The sequence below is a fragment of the Lithobates pipiens genome, unplaced genomic scaffold (genome assembly GCF_037356315.1).
Source record: "Lithobates pipiens isolate NorthernLeopardFrog02 unplaced genomic scaffold, aLitPip1_a1.2 Scaffold_13, whole genome shotgun sequence".
NCBI lineage: Eukaryota > Metazoa > Chordata > Amphibia > Anura > Ranidae > Lithobates > Lithobates pipiens.
The window spans coordinates 514,722,296-514,740,144 of NW_027507718.1; the positions used below are offsets into that span (position 1 = coordinate 514,722,296).

Sequence of the window (17,849 nt, forward strand, 5' to 3'; positions counted from 1 at the left end):
AGTGCTGTTGCACTTTAAATGACAATTGCGCGGTCGTGCCACACTGTACCAAAACAAATTTTTAATCATTTTCTTCACTCAATAGAGATTTCTTTTGGTGGTATTTAATCAATACTGGGTTTTTTATTTTTTGGTAAAAAAAAAAATTGATACTTAGTATCTGACGGTAAATTTTGTAATTAAAGTGGAAGTAAACCCTCCTCTCGTTTTCAGCCAAGGAAGCTGCCATCTTGGCCCAAGTTTAATCTTCAACTGTCATGATGCTGCACATGTGATCAGTTATGACACCAGCCATTGGATGGTTTGACAGTTTGCTTGAGAGCACAACCAATGTGAGAGTTAGCATTCCCGGCATGCCGTGAATGTAATTGTTTTTGTAAACTTTTAAATCAATGGGTTTACTTCCGCTTTAAGTAATTTCTCTCCTTTACTGATGTATGCTGATGAGGCAGCACTGATGGGCACCGATAGGCTGAACTGGTAGGCATGGATGAGGTGGCACTTATGGGCACTGATAAGGCGGCACTAATATGCCGCACTTATGGGCACTGTTAGGTGGCACTGATAGGCAGCATGGATAGGCAGCATTGATGGGCAGCACCGATAGCCAGCACTGACTGGCATTGCTAATGGGCTCCGATTGGTGGCACTTGTGGGCAGCGGTGGGTACTTATTGCTGCCACTGGTGGCGCTATAGTGTAATCAGGGCACTGACAATCAGTGCTCCGATTACATGTGTAGATGTCCCCCTGCGTGGAGATGGCACTGATTGGATCTCCTCACCACACGCTCCGTCAGTGTGAGGCGAGGAGCGCCGATTACCGACATCTCCGTGTTTTTATGTGACCGGCTGTGATTGAACACAGTCGATCACATGGCTAAAGAGCCGCGGGCACGGCTCTTTACAGAGATCGGGGTCGCGCTGTTTCCTTGCAACATGGCGCGGCTGCCACACTGCGTGCCCCCGCAGGTACGCGAGAGCGGCCGTTTTGGGACGCTGTCATATGACGGCGTCCCAGAACAAGAGCCGCACCGCCATTTGACGGTGGACGGGCAACAACTAGATAAAGTTATAAAGAGTATGTATTTTGGGAATACCCAGCAAGTTTATAAGGTCTTCCATCTTATGATCTGTATTATGGTGGGGGGCCCTCTTGCAGCGGCCTCACCATTCAATGGTGACATGGATTCTGCTCAGAAAAGTCCATCAGTGTGGTCCTCACAGGGGCCTTTAGACTATGAGCAGCTCCATGATGCAAGGGGCTACAACAGGACTGTATAGTGGGCCTGGACAGCAGCAGCGGATCACTTACCAGGAGAGGCATCACAAGATAAACTCTGGTATGTAAAAAATGGTCTAGAAGGGGTATTTACTTTTTTATTTTTTTTAATGATGAGGTGGGAGTGACTAAGGAGGTGGTTTGTTTTTCCCGAATATGGTCTTTATTAGGTACAGGTCTGGAGCTGCTGATTACACTAAGCAATGGATGCCTGATTTGAATGCCATCATGTACATTACTACGGCTTTGTTCAGTTGACATTAGAAAACAAAGGGTTTGATTTACTAAAACTGGAAAGTGCAAAATCTGGTGCAGCTCTGCCTAGAAACCAATAAGCTTGCGGGTTTTCATTGCCAAAGCTTGAGAGAGAAGTAAAGCCAAAGCTTGTATGGCTGTTATTCTCCTGTAGATCACAGGAGTGCACTTGGTTCTGCACTCCGGGGAGCCATTTTCAGCAGACAGTGGGCTGAAACTCGCTGTCGGATGACATCACAGAGCCGGTCCACAATGAAGTCAGGATCCACCCACATGCCTGGACCGCCACCTGGCTCAGCCTCTCAGCAAGCCACTGAGAGCCTGAGCTGGCCGCTCCCACCCCATTCACCTAGGTAAGCGAGATTCTGCCAAAAAAAGAAAGAAATACCCATACTTCTGTTTTAATTGAAGTTAGACGCTTATTGGCTACCTTGCACAGATACACCAGATTTTGCACTTTCCAGTTTTAGTAAATCAACCCCAATGTGGCAAAAACTCTGAATCGTCTTTAGTCACTTTCTTATTTTACACACTTTGATAAGTGAGCCCATTGTTAAACAGGAAACTTACTTCTCCAGCAGAGTAAGGGCCATGGTTGGGTTGACACGCAGGTATTTACAGTTCGGTTGTCCGTAGTCAGCCAAGTAAGCAGACCAGTCCCATTTGATGAAAAGATCCAGCAACTGCGGAGAGAGAGAGAGAGGACATAACGTTCAGACATTTGTGTTGGTGTTTATTTTTAGGTTTACGTAGAGGTTACATGTAGAGAACAAATGGGCTCAGCTGAGCCAAGACATATATTTACAAAGAAAATCAGAATTGGTCAGGGTCACGCTGTACCTGATATCAGGGGAACAATAAGTGTAGGAAAATTTGACACACACACACACACAATTAACCAACAAACACACATGCCAACTAGGTTGTTTAAAGGAAGCCTCACCGGACTAAGTAAACCATATTTAAGATGGGTATATCTGAACCTTGTGCTGCAGGGGACTCTATCCATAAAGTCCAGATGTTATGAGATTTATTAGGGAAGGCTCTGTCAATGTAGATTACCCATATTTATCAGCGTATAACATGCACAGGTGTATAACATGCGCCCCAATTTTAAGAGGGAAGTTTAAGGAAAAAAACATTTTACAGTACATAGTCCCCATCCCCCTGCACAGTACACCGCTCCCCATCCAGTATACAGCCCCCCTCCCCTGCACAGTATAAAGCACCCTCCCCAGTACACAGCCCCCCATCCAGAATACAGCCCCCCTTCCCCTGCACAATACACAGCCCCCATCCAGTATACAGCCACCCTCCCCCCTGCACAGTATAAAGCCCCCTCCACCTGCACAGTATAAAGCCCTGTACACAACCCCCCCCCCCCCCTATCCAGAATACAGCCCTTCTCCCCCTGCACAATACACAGCCCCCACCCCCCTGCACAGTACACAGCTCCCCATCCAGAATACAGCCCCCTCAGCAGCACACAGCCCCCTCTTTCATGTAACTTTTGAGAGTTAACATTGAAGTATATGGTCCTCAAAAGTTGCATGAAAGTAGGGTCAAAGTAGTGCATGAATGAATTTAAAGTGATACTAAAGGCTTGTTTTTTTGTTTAAAAATAACAAACATGTTATACTTACCTGCTCTAAGCAGTGGTTTTGCACAGAGCAGCCCAAATCCTCCTCTATTCAAGTCCCTCCCTGCAGCTCCTGGCTCCTCCCACCTGCCTAGTGCACCCACAGCAAGCAGCTTGCCATGGGGGCACCCGAGTCAAGGCTCTGTGTGTCCTTTCAGACACAGAGCTGAAGCTCAGCCCCACCCCCTCCTCCCCTCATTGGCTCACTGACTGACAGCAGCAGCAGCCGATGGCACCTGCTGCAGTCTCATCCAATGAGAGAGAGTCCCCGGACAGCTGAGGCTCTCGTGTGCAACATCACTGGATCTAAATGGGGCTCACGTAAGTATTAGGGGGGGCTGCTGCACACAGAATTTTTTTTTTTCATCTTAATACATAGGATAAAAAAAACTTCTGCCTTTAGAACCACTTTATGTCACAAATATATGAATAGTTATCACTATAAAACATGGGGGACGACCGATGTCCAAAGCCACAAGTCAAAAGTGTGAATGGGGTCTAAAAGTGATTGGATTTTCCCCAGTATGTTCTTTTGAGTGCATTGTCAATGGCATCTGTTTGCCCTCAATTAAAACCACCATTTTAGGTTAGAATAATCCAACCCCTTTCCCTGCTCACAGGCCAGCCGGTATCCTCCTCGATTTCCATGCAATCAGCTCCGTGCCCAGGTTCTGGAGTTCACTCTCTCTACTGCAATTCGCCATCCAAATAACGGGTCGCACACCAAAGATGTTCACCTTCAGCCAAGGTTGACTGCAATGACAGCACCTCACTCACTCCCACCCAAAGCCACGTGTGGTTGGGAGTGAGCGGTGTGCAGTCATTGCAGTAAACCTTGGCTGAAGTTGAAGGTCTTCGGTGTACGGTTCACCATTTTATGTCTTTGCTTTACTATTTACATTTTTTTTTATGTGTACAGCCAGCTATAGAGCCTCATGTTAAGGTGCTCTGACTCTGGCTAGGCTTGGGTCCCGGGTAAGTGACATTGCTCCACCCCCCCATTCTACCTTATCGCTTGCTCAACAACTTTCCTCATATATTGTGATATTTGGTGTTTATTATCCCAATGATTGATCACAGATATTCTCCTGATGAAGCGGTAGAAATTCTGCGAAACATGTTGTGAACAATTACATCTGTGGGAATCCACCATATCTTGTTCCTCCCTAGCAGGGGACATGAATGTTGGCGATTTACATGGATTGTTACCATGCACCTTTTATGATGTATTTGGATACCCTATTTTTTTATAGTTCTTTGTATTAATAAAAATTTAGGGCCGTTACTGATTAAATTGTTCGTGTTCGATCAAACTTTTTTTTTTTAATCTATGAATCGACTCATTTTGATTATAACGCACATACAGAACCTACTACTTTTATCTGATCTCCTTGCATTGCAACTCTGCATTAGTCAGTGGTAAATGTGGTATACACTATATACAATCACCCGACACTAGTTAGTTTCCACAATCCATGACTTAACTTCACAGTTCACACAAATGCTATATATAAATTTTAAATCCAAACTGTAGAACTGACGTAAGTCTTTTTTTTTCCCACAGTAGCGTGACGATCCCTCCACCTCCGGTCTAACTAATCACTCTCACCTTATGGCATGGACCCCTGTGCAAACAGGGGGTCATGCAAGCGGGTATCAAAAGGGTTAACACGGACCATAAACTTCTCTCACGTCTCCTTAGAGCTCAGCAAGGATGCCAGGTCATGGGTAGAAAGAAAAGATCTAAGTGCTCACCGCTTAAGTATAAGATTTATTTTTTGTGTTCAAACACAAAACTACTCACATAAAGATGATAAAAACACAGCATGTAAAGCCGACAATCCTGTTAGTTTCATAGGGCAGCAGGGGGTGACGTCATGTGTAGCTCCTCCCCCGTACACCTTACGTTCAATCCGAACTTCAATGTCATCGGACTCCTCCCCCCTTCCCAGGGCCAGATTAACGTAGGGGCTATTGGAGCTCCAGCTCCAAGCCCCTACCTTTAATACAGGCCCAGCAGGGTTTTACTGACCATTTGGGCACTGCCATTGCCCTACTGATGCTGTCTACTGCCAAAAACCCAGCCCCAAATGCATTTTGAAAAAAAAAAAAATAATAATTGTAAAAAAAAAAAAAAAAAAAAAGATAAAAAAATGAAATAAAAACAAAAAACAAATAGACCGCTGACACCGTCCACTGCAAAAAAATAAAAAAAAAAGTAAAATTCTAAAAAAAAAACAAAAAAAAAAATAAGAATGTAAACAATAAAAGATTGCAACAAATTTAAAAAAAAAAAAAATGTTAAAAAAAAAAAGTATACAGAAAATTTGGGCTCATTCGCACGGGTTCTCTTGCACGTAGTGTGAATGAGCAGTTTGTTAAAAATACCCAATTTGTTTTAATAAAAATTTGTTGGCATTTTAATTTTATTTATTAACCATAAAAACGTCCCTCCAAAGTCCTCAGCACCAGGCCCATGATGCTCTTAATCCGGCCCTGCCCCTTCCATTCGTTAGCAGACGGAGGCACTTGGGGAATGGGGGGGAGGAGTCCGGTGACCTCGATGTCCGTGACATCAACGGATCTCCGACAGAACTCCCTGAAGACCTGGAAGCCGGCAGAGGGGCGAGTACCGATCAAAATAATTTTGATCAATCAAAACAATTAATCAATGAATTAATCTTTAATTTCCACAGCGCTATAAAAATCGAATACTTCTTACTAAACCTTGAGTACACGCAGTATAAGTTGGTACCGAGATATTCCTTAAAAAATGCTCCCTTTTTTTGGCTGACCGATCTCCCAGTCCCTTTTTCTCTCTCTATTTGAATGATGGTACACCATACTTGCTCTGTATTTAATTCACATCAATAGAGGCTGTCGTTTCTTACTCATGTTAAGGAAGTTAGCAGAAAATTCATGTTAGTTTACAAACCATTTATAAAAATGAACAATAAGACACAGGAGGTAAGCCCCGTATGAAATAGTCTGGAATGTCAGGGTCAAATCATGCTTTTTAGCCAATTTTGTTACACAATGTAACCTCCAGCTGACATCATATGGCAATAACACCTCGCTGGAAGCCTCTTCTGAATATTCCACTTAAACTTTTCACCTTTGAACCAAAAAAAAAAACATAATAAAATTCAACTTTGCAGGCATCCGAGGCGATTTTTTTTTCAACATTTCAGTCTGTACCTTCTGGGGAAGATTCCAAAACGAAATATGCAAATACCATCAATTCTTTTAAGCCTGCCATCTGTGCGATTCAGGGCCATGCATCAAAACGTGACAGGACACACACTCAGAGAAAAATGTATTTACCAAAATCCTATTTGAGTGCGGGATTAACATAGCAGTTCTGGCTGGGCGGATGTCAGTTCGTGTCAATCACACAGAGAAATGTCAAAGTGCGAGGGAAGGGAGGGGGGGACAGGGCGCTTCATCTTAAGCAGATCATTACTGGGATGACTTAATTGTGCGTGGCGACACTCGATCTGCCAAGGGGCGGCTTAGCGACTGCAATGACTGGCCGCAGTGCCTGCAAAGGCTGCGCTGGATCTAAAAATGACACATTTTTTGATCATGTCTGGTCTGCTTAGAAATCTTTACTTACTGTACGGAGACGTGAACTCACTGCTGATGGAAAAATACTTCCTTCTTCCCGTCTGTTTATTCTTTATAGTGTTTATTATGTGGCGATTGTACATTTACATTCCATAGCTCTAAGGAGTAATAGATATACTGTACGTCGGGGTATGGAATTAAAATTCACAGAGGTCCAGTCAGTAAAATACATATATTAGATATTATATATATATATATTATACAGTATATTATTCTGAATCCATTGTAAGATGACTCAGATACTTCACATCACAGCCCCCTTTTCCTCTAAGTCTAGGTTCACGTCTCTGTGGCTGAGGAACATGCGCAAAAATCACATGCGTTCCCGATCCAAACAGAAAGGCACTGCGTGGGGTGCCATTAATTCTTGATGGCACCCCCACACATTGGCACCTACAACCACATGGTGCTGCAGTACCATGCGAATTGGTGTGGCACGATAAAAAATAAATACATAAAAAAGTAGCGACTGCTTTCTATGCAGGTATGGCAGCACATTAAAATTAATAGGCCGTCCTACACACAACATGGGCATGCAAACGTGCATGCACAGATCTGATCTGTAGGATTACTCTCTTAAGCCCCTCCTCCATTACTGTCCTCAGCTCCTGCCCCCTCCTCCTGCCCCCTATTACAGAACTCAGCCCCTGCCCCCCCGTTACAGTCCTCAGCCCCTTTATACTCCATGGATCCAAGTCACATCAAATTTGCACCAAAGTAGTGCAAGTGACTTTAAGTCGTGCCGATTTGAGCAGATGCCAGAGAAAAGAATGGGGCGACACTTGTGATGCGACTTTGATGTCCAAAGTTGCATGAAAAAAAAATTGCACAAGTGTGAATGGAGCCTTAGTGCACCTGGAAGAGACAGCTGCAGCGTCCAGTCCTACTGGACAAGGCCGAAAGTTGTATGAACATTGTATCTGTGTTTAGATCCCTGTGTGATCAGGGATGAATACCCAGGATGCAGTTCTTCTGCATCTCAGAAAGTAGTCCTTGAATGCCTTAAAAGGCCTTAAAAGCAGGTACCACTTAGTACAGCGTTCAACCCTGTCCAGCCACAGCCTGCAATAGATTTTTTTTTTTTTTTTATACCCAAACGTGTTTCTGACCTGTTGCCAGTTGAAGTGACTGGCCTCAGGTGATACACAGAGATGAAACAAATCCACCTACGTAAGTTGTGCCTGTCCAATCTGCAGTCTTCTCTACATCTGTTCAAAGTGCTGAATTTAAAAGTTTGTCTGAGCAATCAGGAAAAAAAAAAGTGGGCGGAGAGCTGAAGTTACACTCTGCAGAGCTCAGTGGGAAGAGCTCTGAGAGCTAATTGGAGGAAAGGGCCACCCCCCCCCCCCCTCCACACAGCTCAAAGGGACAGAGCTGAGGCTGTCAATCAGCTGCAGGTCCCTCCCCTGTCACCTTATTTCTCTTGGTGTCAGGAAAAATTGTCAGAAATGAATCATGCAGACAGCAGAGGAAAAAAGCTGCAGATAGAAATTACACTTAATTGGAGAATTGAGACAAGAACAAAGAGGGATATGCTTTGTTCACCATTGCATAGCTGAGGTTTACAACCACTGTGATTTCATTTGTCGCAAAATGTTGTTTATTGTTTGTACCACTTGCTTTGCAGATTTTTGTTGCCCTGTCCCAACTTTTTTGAGACGTGTTGCTGCCAGTTTTAAAATTATCTTATTTTTTTCTAAAATGGTTACATCTTCTCAGTTTAACCACTTAAGGACTGGAAGGATTTGCCCCCCTCAATGACCAGGCCATTTTTTTTTGCGATACGGCACTGCGTAGCTTTAACGGTCAATAGTGCGGTCGTGTACTCAAACAAAATGTACGTCTTTTTTTTACCCACAACTAGAGCTTTTTTTTTTTGTTGTATTTGATCACCTCTGTGGTTTTCTTCTTTTGCGCTATAAAGAAAAGACCGACAATTTTGAAAAAAAAAAACACCAAAAAAAAAACACACAATATTTTTAACTTTTTGCTATAATAAATATCCTTAAAAATGTCTTCCTTAGTTTAGGCCAACATCTATTCTACCTGTTTTTGGTAAATTCGCAACAAGCGTATATTGATTGGTTTTGCACAAAAGTTATAGAGCCTACAAACTATGGGATACATTTATGGCATTTTTATAATTCCTTTTTAATATTTTTTACTCATAATGGCGGTGATCTGCGATTTTTAGCAGGACTGCGTCATTGCGGCGGACAGGCTGGACACTTTTGGGATCAGTGACATTTATACAGCGATCAGTGGTAAAAATAGCCATTACTTTGTAAATGTCACTGGCAGGGAAGGGGGGGGGGTGAACAAGGGGTTAATCGTGTGTCCTAGGGAGTGATTCTAACTGTGTTGGGGATGGGACTGCCTGGAGGAGGAGAATGATCACGGTTCATAATCAGTATGAACAGCAGATCTGTCTCCCCTCTCCTGACAGAACGGAGATGTCTGTTCACATTGACAGATCACCATTCTTTCACTCTCAGGAGCGACCGTGGGTGCGCGGCGGACATCGCGGCCGCCGGGCATGTGGATTGGCTCCGTCGTCGTGCCCCCCCTGGAGGTCTTAAAGTGACCGATGTACAGCTACGGCAATTCGCCCAGCTGAGCCAACCTTTCCATTTGCAGGTAGGCAGCCATATAAATCATCTTGGTCATAAACTATGTGTCTTTGATTCTGTATTATTTAGCATATACATAATTTTCCCTATAGATGGACCTACAGGAGGCGATTTTTGCCTCCTCTGTGGTTTCGTCAAATGATCCGCTCTTTGCCCTCCCCTGTTTGATTGGAGCCTTAGATTCATATCTAGTACCTCCTCATCAATTTACAGGTAATTTGGGACTGGGGTTTGGCCTTCTCCTCTTTCTGCTCATCCAGGACAAATGAATTTGTGCTTATGAAATGTTTTTGCTTGGACTTATGTATTGAGTATCCTTTGAGTCTAATAATTGCGCTATTCTTTATAGTGCTCATATATACAGTTGACTGATACAGAGTTCTCTTGAAGAAGCCATCGTTATGGCGAAACATGTAGAGACGTATTCAGTTGTACCTTCCTATTTACTGTATGATCGAGGATAGATTTTCTGATATGGAAGATTTACAAAGTGTGCCACATCCCATGAAAAATGTAATAGAGAGAAACCTCCCGGGGGTGGGACTTTTTTAGGCACTAACACTACACAGTATAGAAAAAGTTATAATAATTTTATTTAATAACTAGATCGAAGAATACATATAATATTAGACAAAGTATGGACATGGAGACCTCAAAATTGTGCAAATTGATGATACAGAGATCCTATACCCAACGCGTTTCGGAGATAAATGTAGTCTTCATCAGGGGTTTAATAGGAAATCTGTAATATTTTGCTGAATTTCACATACATAAAATCGCCCAAATCCATTATTAAAAGAAATACCTTGTCACATGGAGTCACTCAGTCATCCACATGATCCTGCTTCGTATGTAACTCAAAAAGAGGTATCTCAAACCCAAATTCGGGGTCAACAGAAAGTGTATATGTGGACCATGCCCCAAAATCGAATAAACTAAGAGGGGGCTTTTTGGTCCTGGTTTGGAGCGGATCACGGATGCTGAAGCCTATAAAACAGAAATCCTGCAATAAAACGCATCAAAAGTTGCTGGCAACCAGGCTGAAAGGGACACGAATATCCAGAGAGACTGGGAGAAGATCCAAGCACAATTTCCTGTTAAACCCCTGATGAAGGAGACTACATTCATCTCCAAAACGCGTTGGTTATCGTGCATCGCGGCAATTGGTGGTGCGTTGCGTCAATCTGACACACCGATCTCGGTAAAGAGCCTCTGACGGAGGCTTTTTACCACGCGATCAGCCTTGTCCAATCACGTAAATCATGTAAACAGGAAGAGCCAGTTATTGGCTTTTGCTCACTCGTGTCTGACAGATGTGAGTAGAGGAGAGCCGATCGCTGCTCTGACGGGGGGGGGGGGGGGGATGTCTGTGCTGATTGTTTATCAGCGCACCCCCCAGATGCCCACCCAGGGATGCCGCCAGGACCACCAGGGGGGAACCACACTGGACCACCAGGTATGCCACCCTAGACCACCAGGGAAATGCCAATCAGTGCCCAGGCAGCTCCCTATCAGTGCCCATCCCCAATGCCTGCCAGTGCCATCAGTGATGCCTAACAATGCCGCATATCATTGCCCATCAGTGCCGCCTATCAGTGCCACCCATAAGTATCCATCGGTGCAGCCTTTCAGTGCCCATCAGGCAATCGGTGGTACGTTGTATCAATCTGACACACCAATCTCGCTAAAGAGCCCTTGAAAGAGGCTCTTTACCACGTGATCAGCCTTGTCCAATTACGGGCTGATCATGATGTAAACAGGAAAGCCAGTTATCGGCTTTTGCTCACTCGCATCTGACAGATGTGAGTAGAGGAGAGCCGATCGGCTGCTCTCCTGATGGGGGGGTCTGTGTTGATTGTTTATAAGCGCCGCTTCCCCTCGAATGCCCAGCAAGGATGCCGCCAGAAAGGGGCGGAAACAACACTGGACCACCAGATTGGCATTTCCCTGGTGGTCTAGGGTGGCCTATCAGTGCCCAGGCAGCTGCCAATCAGTGCCCATCCCCAATGCCTGCCAGTGCCATCAGTGATGCCTAACATTGCCATCTATCAGTGCCACATATCAGTGCCGCCCATCAGTACCACCCATTAGTATCCATCAGTGCAGCCTTTCAGTGCTCAGTGCCACCCATGAGTGCCCAGTAGTGCCGCCTATCAGTGCCACCTCATCGGTGTCGCTTTATCAGTGCCCATCATTGAAGGAGAAAACTTACTTATTTACAAAATTTTATAACAGAAACAAAAGAAAATTTTAGGTACATTTTTTATTTGTTTAGCAAAAAATAAAAACGCAGAGGCGATCAAATACCACCAAAAGAAAGCTCTATTTGTGGGAACAAAATGCTAAAATTCTGTTTGGGTACAGCGTAGCACGACCGCGCAATTGTCATTTAAAACAGCGACAGCGCTGAAAACTGTTTAACATACATGCTTTCCTGTTACATACCGTACATGTTATATACATGATATGTTTTCGATTGTGAATAAAATATGGGTTTATGAGATTTGCAAATCATTGCATTCTTCTTTCATGCGGATTTTACACAGCGCCCCCCCAACTTTTATTTGGCGTTAGGGTTGTATGATCAGAGTGGTCTGGATCTCCATCTACACCAGGCAGAGAGAAGCAGCCACTGCTTCTGAATTCCTGTGCGGATTCCTGAGCCGGCGTGCACCTGTACAGAACTGTAAGAGGAGGGCGTGTGTGTGTGTGTGTGTGTGTGTGTGTGTGCGCGCACATAGCTCGTGGCGCACATAGAGAATCCTGCGCTGAGTCATTCTCTGTGTCTTCACCTCTCTGTGAACTCACACGCTCACCCGCCGCTGAACTTGCGCGCCTGGCTTCCGCATAACGCAAACACATTACCCAGTGATTACACTTTACAGCTGGCCCATAATGCTGATTTGACATATCGTTCGGGGAAGTTTCAAGAGGGCACGAGGAGAATTTCCACAGAGGAAACGGAATATTAATCTGAGGGATGAAAAAAGACAGACGCGGCGCTTTCTCAGATAGATACAGAATAAAAAAAAACACGTTATCCAAAAATAGCGGCATCATTCTGCCGCAAATGGTCAAAAACCGTCCTGCAAATTTAAAGCGGGCTCCGGAAGATTTTACCCCCCCCCCCTCCCTCCTGACCAGAGCACTTTTTTTATAATTTGGCACTGCGTCGCTTTACCTGACAACTGCGTGGTCATGCAATGCTGTACCCAAACGAACATTGCATCCCTCCCCCCACAAATAGAGCTTTCTTTTTGTTGTATTTGATCTTTGATCGCCCCTGACGTTTTTATCTTTTGCGCTATAAACAAAAGACCGACAATTAGAAAAAAATATATATATATATTTTTAACTTCTTGCTATAATAAATATCCCAAAAAAATAAAGATGTCTTCCTTAGTTTAGGCCAATATCTATTCTACATATTTTTGGTAAATTTGCAATAAGCGTATATTGATTGGTTTCGCGTAAAAGTTATAGCGGCCTACAAACTATGGGATACATTTATGGCATTTTTATTATTCATTTTTTTTTTTTTTTACTTTTTGCTATAATAACCAACACCCAGAAATGTTAATAAAACAAATTTCTTTGTCAGTTTAGGGCCAATATATATTCGTCTATAAGTTTTTGGTAAAAATAAATAAAAAAAATTGCAATAAGCGTATATCGATTGGTTTGGGCAAAAGTTAGAGCGTCTACCAACTATGGGAAAGATTTATGGCATTTTTATTTAATTTTTTTTTACTAGTAATGGCGGTAATCTGCATTTTAGCGGTACTGCGACATACAGTTCAGACACTTTTGGGACCACTGACATTTATACAGCGATCAGCGCTATAAATATGCACCGATTACTGTGTAAATGTCACTGATAGGGAAAGTGTTAACACTAGGGGGCGATCAAGGGGTTAAATGTGTGTTTTTAGATGTCCTTAGATGTGTTCTAACTGTATGGGGATAGGACTGACTCGGGGAGGAGACATATCACTGTTCCTACTTATTAGGAACAACGCTATGTCTCCTCTCCCCTGACAGAACAGGGATTTGTGTGTTTATACACACAAATCCCTGTGCTGGCTCTCTTGCACGTGATCGCGAGTTGCCATCAGCAATTGGGTCCCCCCCCCCCGGTGCAGCGGGCGTGCGACCTCTGGCGGTTCTTAAAGGGAAAGCTGTACCCGTACGGGGTTTTCGCCCAGGAGAGCCATTCTGCAGCAGAATATCTACGTGAAGCGGTCGGGAAACCTGTTAAACTTGATGTTTTGAGATGGAATTTTTTGGCATAGTTACATTAGTTCAACTTGGACCAATCTGGGTATGGAACTCCATCAAAACATAAATCGAGTATCTTTTTTTTTTTTATTACAGCCGGCGGCTGGCTTTCTCATGAGCCGTTGGAGAAGTGGTGGGAGGAGATGTCCGCATGGAGGAAAAAAAAAAAAAACCTCCTTCCACAACTGTTTGGTAGGTTTATGGTTAACAGCATCCATAAAAAAAAATAAACAGAAAGCCTCCACATAGCGGAGTATGGTTTATAGGTTTATTTAGAATAAAAGGCTTTACATAGATTCCAAGATGTATTGCATCAAGTAAAAAAAATCTCCTCGGTGATCACAAAAGCAAAAAATAAATAAATAAAAAAAAATTCAAAAAAGGCGCAAATGGCATGGAAAGGACTAATCCAACCCAATGCGTTTCGTCTATAAAGACGTCAACTGGGGTACTCATACCCCATACGCTATCCAAAATGAAAAAAAAAACCATGAAAAATAAAAAGTTTTGCCTATAGTTCTACGTTAAATAAAACTTACATTACATAATTAACCAGGAAGAAGGGCACTTAAACAAACCCATTCAGCCATGCAAGGGCAAAGCACAGATTCACTTTAACAAAAAAACAAAAACAAACTAGAGTTCCCCTTTAACTACTTAGTTCTATCTTTCAGTAGTTTAGATACATAGCACCTATAAACAAGTCAGTTTAGATTTTTAATTTTGATTCTTTAAACTGAATTTTTATCCTGTTCATTTCCACTAATGTTTTATTATGTAAATGGCTTGTGTCATACAGGCTTCAAACCTGCTACTCAATGATTCCCCTTAATGAATAACCAGGCACGCTTTGTGGTTTGCTGGGTAGTATGTCATAGCTGAACACATATTTCAGAACACGCGTTCTCTATTTCTTTCAACAGTCATGAAGGAAGAATAGAAATAGATGATTGCTGTGGTCAGACACTATGGAGGAGAAAGTGATGGGAGCTGTTGACAGATTGGTGACAGGATGTCTACACACAGGCTGGAGAAAAGGAGCGTCACTGATGCTCAGACTAAACAAGGCTATGCTGCAACACAGAAGCTGTCCTTGGATAGAGCAACAAGCCCTGGAACACTGTGCACCAGAGGAACCCCAGAGCTGTGCCTTCAACATCTAAGGACAGGACAACGAGGCCACCACCAGGAACCAAGTGATCATCCGCTATTCCTTTTCTGTATAATGTTTTGTAAATATAGAAGAAGTACAGTCATTTATCATTCGGGTCTAATTTTTCAATCCTCGACACTTGTCACATTCCTATTTCTTTACACCAGTGCGCCCACATTCCGGTGCCACTCCCACTTCTGTGCGTCTTCACAAGTGTTCCCCCAAATCAGGTATCCCAAGCTAGTGTCACGACCAGTTCCTATGACTCCATCATGATTTACCCCACACTAATGAGCTTCATACCACTCCCACTCCTGTGTGTCTCAACTAGTGTCCTCACCCACTCCTATTTCTTCATCATCATTTGCCCTCCACTACTGGGCTGTTACCAATGTCCCAACCTACTCCTGTGTCCAAGCTAGTGTCACCACCCACTCCTACGTCTCCATCATCATTCATCCTCCACTACTACGCTTCTATCTGTGTCCCCCTACACTTCTCTGTCCTAACCAGTGACACAAGACTGTGTCTCCACCTGTGTCCCCAGCCAGTCCTGTGCCCTAACTAATTCACACCCATTCCTATGTATCCATAAGCTGTCGCCCACTACTGTGCTTCCGCCAGTGTCCAGCTAATGCTACTCTCTCATGTGTCTTGGCGAGTGTCCCCCACCCACTCCTGTGTCCCAGTTAGTGTCACCACTTGTTCCTATGTCTCTATCATCATTTGCCCGCAATACTTTTCTTCTGTGGCCCCCACAAGTCTAAGTCCAAAACCATTGACACTCCCAAGTTCCATGTCTCCACCCATGTCCCCATCCACTCCTGTGTCCCAAGTGGTCTTACACTTATTCCTAAGTCTCCATCATCATTTGCCCTGCTCTACTGTGCTTCCACCAGTGTCCCAACCCTTACTACTCTCTCTCCTGTGTGTCCTGATGAATGTCCCACCCACTCCTGTGTGCCTGACTTTTCTTCTGTTCCCCCACAATTCTAATTCCAAACCAGTGACACTCCCAAGAGTCCGTGTCTCCACCTATGTCACCATCCACGTCTGTGTCCCAAGTGATCTCCCACTCATTCCTATGTCTCCATTATCATTTGCCCTCCTCTACTGTGCTTCCACCAGTGTCCCAACCATTACTACTCTCACTCTGTGTGTCCTGACCAGTGTCCCCAACAACTCCTGTGTCACAGATAGTGTCACCACTCACTTCTATGTCTCTGTCATCATTTGTCCCCCACAATTCTACATCCACACCAGTGACACTGTGTTTCTCCACCTGTGTCCCCATCCACTCCTGTGTCCTAAACTGGTTTCACACTTGTCCCTAGGTCTTCATTATTTGACCTTCTCTACTGTGCTCCACCAGTGTCCAAACCAATGCTACTCTCACTCCTGTGTCTCTTGACCAGTGTTCCTACCATAGTGTCAGCACCTGTTCCTATGTCTCCATCATCATTCACTACTGTGCTTTCACACTTATGTCTCCCAACCAGTGACAATCACAAGCTTCTGTGTCTCCACCCCTGTCCCAATACAATCCTGTGTCCCAACTAGTTTCATGTTTTTTCCTATGTTTCCATCAATCATTTCCTTTCCACTACTGTTCTTCCACCAGTGTCCCTACCAATCCTACTCTCACTCCTGTGCGTCTTGGCCAGTGTCCCCACCCATTTCTGTGTCCCAGTTAGTGTCACCACTCTTTCCGAGGTCGCTATCATCATTCACCTCAAATACTGTGCTTCTATCAGTGTCACCTACACTTCTGTGACCCAACCAAAGCTAGTGTCATACCATTTCTTCTGAGTATCATTTGCTCCCTTCTACTGTGCCTCTATCAATGTCCCCTACAGTTCTACTTTTCCAACCAGTGACACTAACAAGCTTTTGTAAATCCACCCATGTCCGCATATACTCCTGTGTTTCACCCTGTTCCTATGTTTCCATCATCATTTGCCCACCACTACTATGCTTCCATCAGTACCCCCCCCCACCCCTACATTTCTGTGTCCTAACCAAAGCCACTCCCACTCCTGTGTGTCTTAACCTTTGTCCCCACCCACTCCTATGTCCCAACTAGTTTTGTACCCATTCCTATGTCTCCATAATCATTAGCCGCCATTAGTGGGGTGTTCACCTGAGTTCTTAACCTCACTCCTGGCATGTCTTCGCCAGGGTCACCACCCAGTCCCGTGTCCCAGCTAATGTCACCACTCATTCCTATGACTATCATCATTTGCCCTCCACTACTGTGCTTCCATCAGTGACCCAACCACTGACACTCCAAGCTTCTGTGTCTCAACCAGTTTCACCACCATCATAAGGCCCTCACTCCAATGTCTCCAGCTGTGTCAACTGCTCTCCATTTCTCCACCATTCTTTCTAAACCCTACTCCATGCTTCGCTAGTGTCTCCCCTGTCCAATTGGGTTTAGGGCACCTTTGTTTTCTTGTGACCTTCCCAGAATCACCCACCTCTGTGCAACTATCATTTTGCCTTTACTCCAGCATGTGCACCAGTATCTCCTGCTCAGACGACCAGGCGTTGGCACAAAGTGCCTCATGGCACAGTGCCATCAAAAATTCCTAGTGAATAGACAGTAAACAAGCAAAGCCCAGAACTTGCTTCTCCATTACTATATAATAAAAAGAAGATTCTTCACTCAATCACCCCAATGCATTTTCGGGGGGGGTCAGTCCTGCAATCAAGAGCACCTTGAGGGCCATAAAAGCCCCTTCGCTGGGCAAGAGGATTAATGAAGAGTATGGCTTACCTTCTAGAACTGAAATTAGGAAGGTCAAGGTGTGTGTTAACCAAGAGAATTTCACTGCGGCACATAGACTCGGCTCTGTTAGCTAAAATTGGTAACAGGTCCACTTTACATCATGCAATAAACTGTGTCCAGTTCTAATATTAGCTACAGATCGAAATACAGTCATAACATAGACGCAAGTCTCTCCACACATTATATTAAAATACCATAA

General features: G+C 44.1%; 1 protein-coding gene across 2 annotated transcripts in view; it reads right to left on the minus strand.

Annotated features, from left to right (window-relative positions):
- The window catches only part of EXOC6B (exocyst complex component 6B), a 440,636-nt gene that overhangs the window by 11,906 nt on the left and 410,881 nt on the right, over window positions 1–17,849 (minus strand). For both annotated transcript variants that reach the window (XM_077478074.1, XM_077478073.1), the window contains one exon: window positions 2,106–2,218. In XM_077478074.1, the coding sequence (XP_077334200.1) occupies window positions 2,106–2,218 (113 nt within the window). The remainder of the gene's footprint in view (window positions 1–2,105; window positions 2,219–17,849) is intronic.